A 2,297-nucleotide genomic window follows, 5' to 3' on the forward strand; every position below is an offset into this window, starting at 1 on the left:
AGGTGAACAAGCTAGTCCAAAACACCTGAGAGAGAGAGAGAGAGAGAGAGAGAGAGAGAGAGAGAGAGAGAGAGAGAGAGAGAGAGAGAGAGAGAGGCCAGAACAATTAATTAATATACCCAAGACCAACCTAACCACTCACTCACTTATTTTTTTTTTTTTTCATTTTCTTTTTTTTTCACTTTTTGTCATATTTTTCTTATTTTTTTTTCTTCGCATCCTTATTTTTTTTCTTTCATTCTTTCCTCCTTTCTTTTCCTTTTTTATTTGTTCCTCCTCCTCCTCCTCCTCCTCCTCCTCCTCCTCCTCCTCCTCCTCCTCCTCCTCCTCCTCCTCCTCCTCCTCCGTGTTATAGGATGTAAAAAGTTATATTAGCGTGACTTGGGTGTACTGAGAGAGAGAGAGAGAGAGAGAGAGAGAGAGAGAGAGAGAGAGAGAGTGTGTGTGTGTGTGTGTGTGTGTGTGTGTGTGTGTGTGTGTGTGTGTGTGTGTGTGTGTGTGTGTTTAATGTTGTGACACAATTGCTTGTTTCATTGATAGTGTTTCATTTTTTGTGTTTTTCTGTGTGTTTCCTGTTTTGATTCCGTTGATTTGTTTGTGTTTGTTTGTGTTCCTTTTCGCTCCTACCTCTTATTCATTCATTTCCGTTTCCTTATTCTTATTATTGTTGTGTTTTATTTGTTTGTTTTGTTTTGGTTTTGTTATTATTCTCGTCATTTTACTTCCTCTGTTTAGGTCTTCTTTTTCTTTCTTTCTTTCTTTCTTTCTTTCTTTCTTTTTTTCTGTTTTCTTTCTGTCTTTTGTTTTTCTTGTTCTTGTTCTTCTTCTTCTTCTTCTTTTCTTCTTCTTCTTCTTCTTCTTCTTCTTCTTCTTCTTCTTCTTCTTCTTCTTCTTCTTCTTCTTCTTCTTCTTCTTCTTCTTCTTCTTCTTCTTCTTCTTCTTCTTCTTCTTCTTCTTCTCCTCCTCCTCCTCCTCCTCCTCCTCCTCCTCCTCCTCCTCCTCCTCCTCCTCCTCCTCCTCCTCCTCCTCCTCCTCCTCCTCTCCTCTTCTTTCGGTAACAGCTTCTACTACTACTACTACTACTACTACTACTACTACTACTACTACTACTACTACTACTACTACTACTACTACTACTACTACTACTACTACTACTACCACCACCACAGATGGCAGCTTTAAGTGAGGTTTCATTTTCTGGCGCAGTATCCATGTATCCGACTGATGGGAGGAGGAGGAGGAGGAGGAGGAGGAGGAGGAGGAGGATACAAAGGAAAGACCAAGCAACAACAGACCATGGGGTCCTTACTAGGCTGCTTGGTTAACTATTCTATACTAACTACATAGTGTTAGAGACAGGACAGCAAAGCAGAAGGCTCCTCCCCACCCACCCATCCCACTAGCCGAAGCTGGTGGGAGGAGGAGGAGGAGGAGGAGGAGGATAGGTTCGTGTGGATGCTGTTGAAGTCTCTCTCTCTCTCTCTCTCTCTCTCTCTCTCTCTCTCTCTCTCTTAATGATTTTTGATGTTATTTTCGTATTATTTCATTCCTCTTCTTCTTCTTCTTCTTCTTCTTCTTCTTCTTCTTCTTCTTCTTCTTCTTCTTCTTCTTCTTCTTCTTCTTCTTCTTCTTCTTCTTTTTCTTCTTTTTCAACTTTTTTTCTTCTTCTTCTTCTTCTTCTTCACCACCACCACCACCACCACCACCACCACCACCACCACCACCACCACCACCTCCTCCTCCTCCTCCTCCTCCTCCTCCTCCTCCTCCTCCTCCTCCTCCTCCTTCAATTCCTTTATCTCTCTTCCTATTATTGCTTCCTACTTTTCTATCCTTCACCATTTTCTTGCATTTCTCTTTCACTCCTTCACATTTTTAACTTATTTTCCTTGAACCTTTACTGTGTGTGTGTGTGTGTGTGTGTGTGTGTGTGTGTGTGTGTGTGTGTGTGTGTGTGTGTGTGTGTGTGTGTGTGTGTGTGTGTGTGACCTTGTGTATTGTACCCGTTTCTCTGATTCCCTTTGTCCTTGTGTATGTAGACCTTACTCTGTGTGTACGTATGTGTATATGTGTACATGTGTGTTTTCCATCTACTTGTGTGTGTGTGTGTGAGAGAGAGAGAGAGAGAGAGAGAGAGAGAGTGTGTGTGTGTGTGTGTGTGTGAGTGTGTTTGTGTGGGTGTAGGTGCGTGTGTGTATGAGAATATGTGTGGTATGTATGCTTATTAAACACACACACACACACACACACACACACACACACACACACACACACACACACACACACACACACATTTC

General features: G+C 42.0%; 1 protein-coding gene across 1 annotated transcript; it reads right to left on the minus strand.

Moving 5' to 3' along the window:
• Positions 1 to 277: 277 nt before the first annotated feature.
• LOC123508676 (putative glycine-rich cell wall structural protein 1) lies at positions 278 to 1,030 on the minus strand (the record flags this gene model as incomplete). The annotated part of the gene is made up of 2 exons (XM_045262524.1): positions 278 to 340; positions 977 to 1,030. Coding segments are annotated over 2 exons (117 nt in total), but the record flags the coding sequence as incomplete, so codon positions are not given.
• Positions 1,031 to 2,297: the final 1,267 nt, after the last annotated feature.

This window comes from Portunus trituberculatus, chromosome 25 (genome assembly GCF_017591435.1).
Source record: "Portunus trituberculatus isolate SZX2019 chromosome 25, ASM1759143v1, whole genome shotgun sequence".
Classification (NCBI taxonomy): Eukaryota; Metazoa; Arthropoda; class Malacostraca; order Decapoda; family Portunidae; genus Portunus; species Portunus trituberculatus.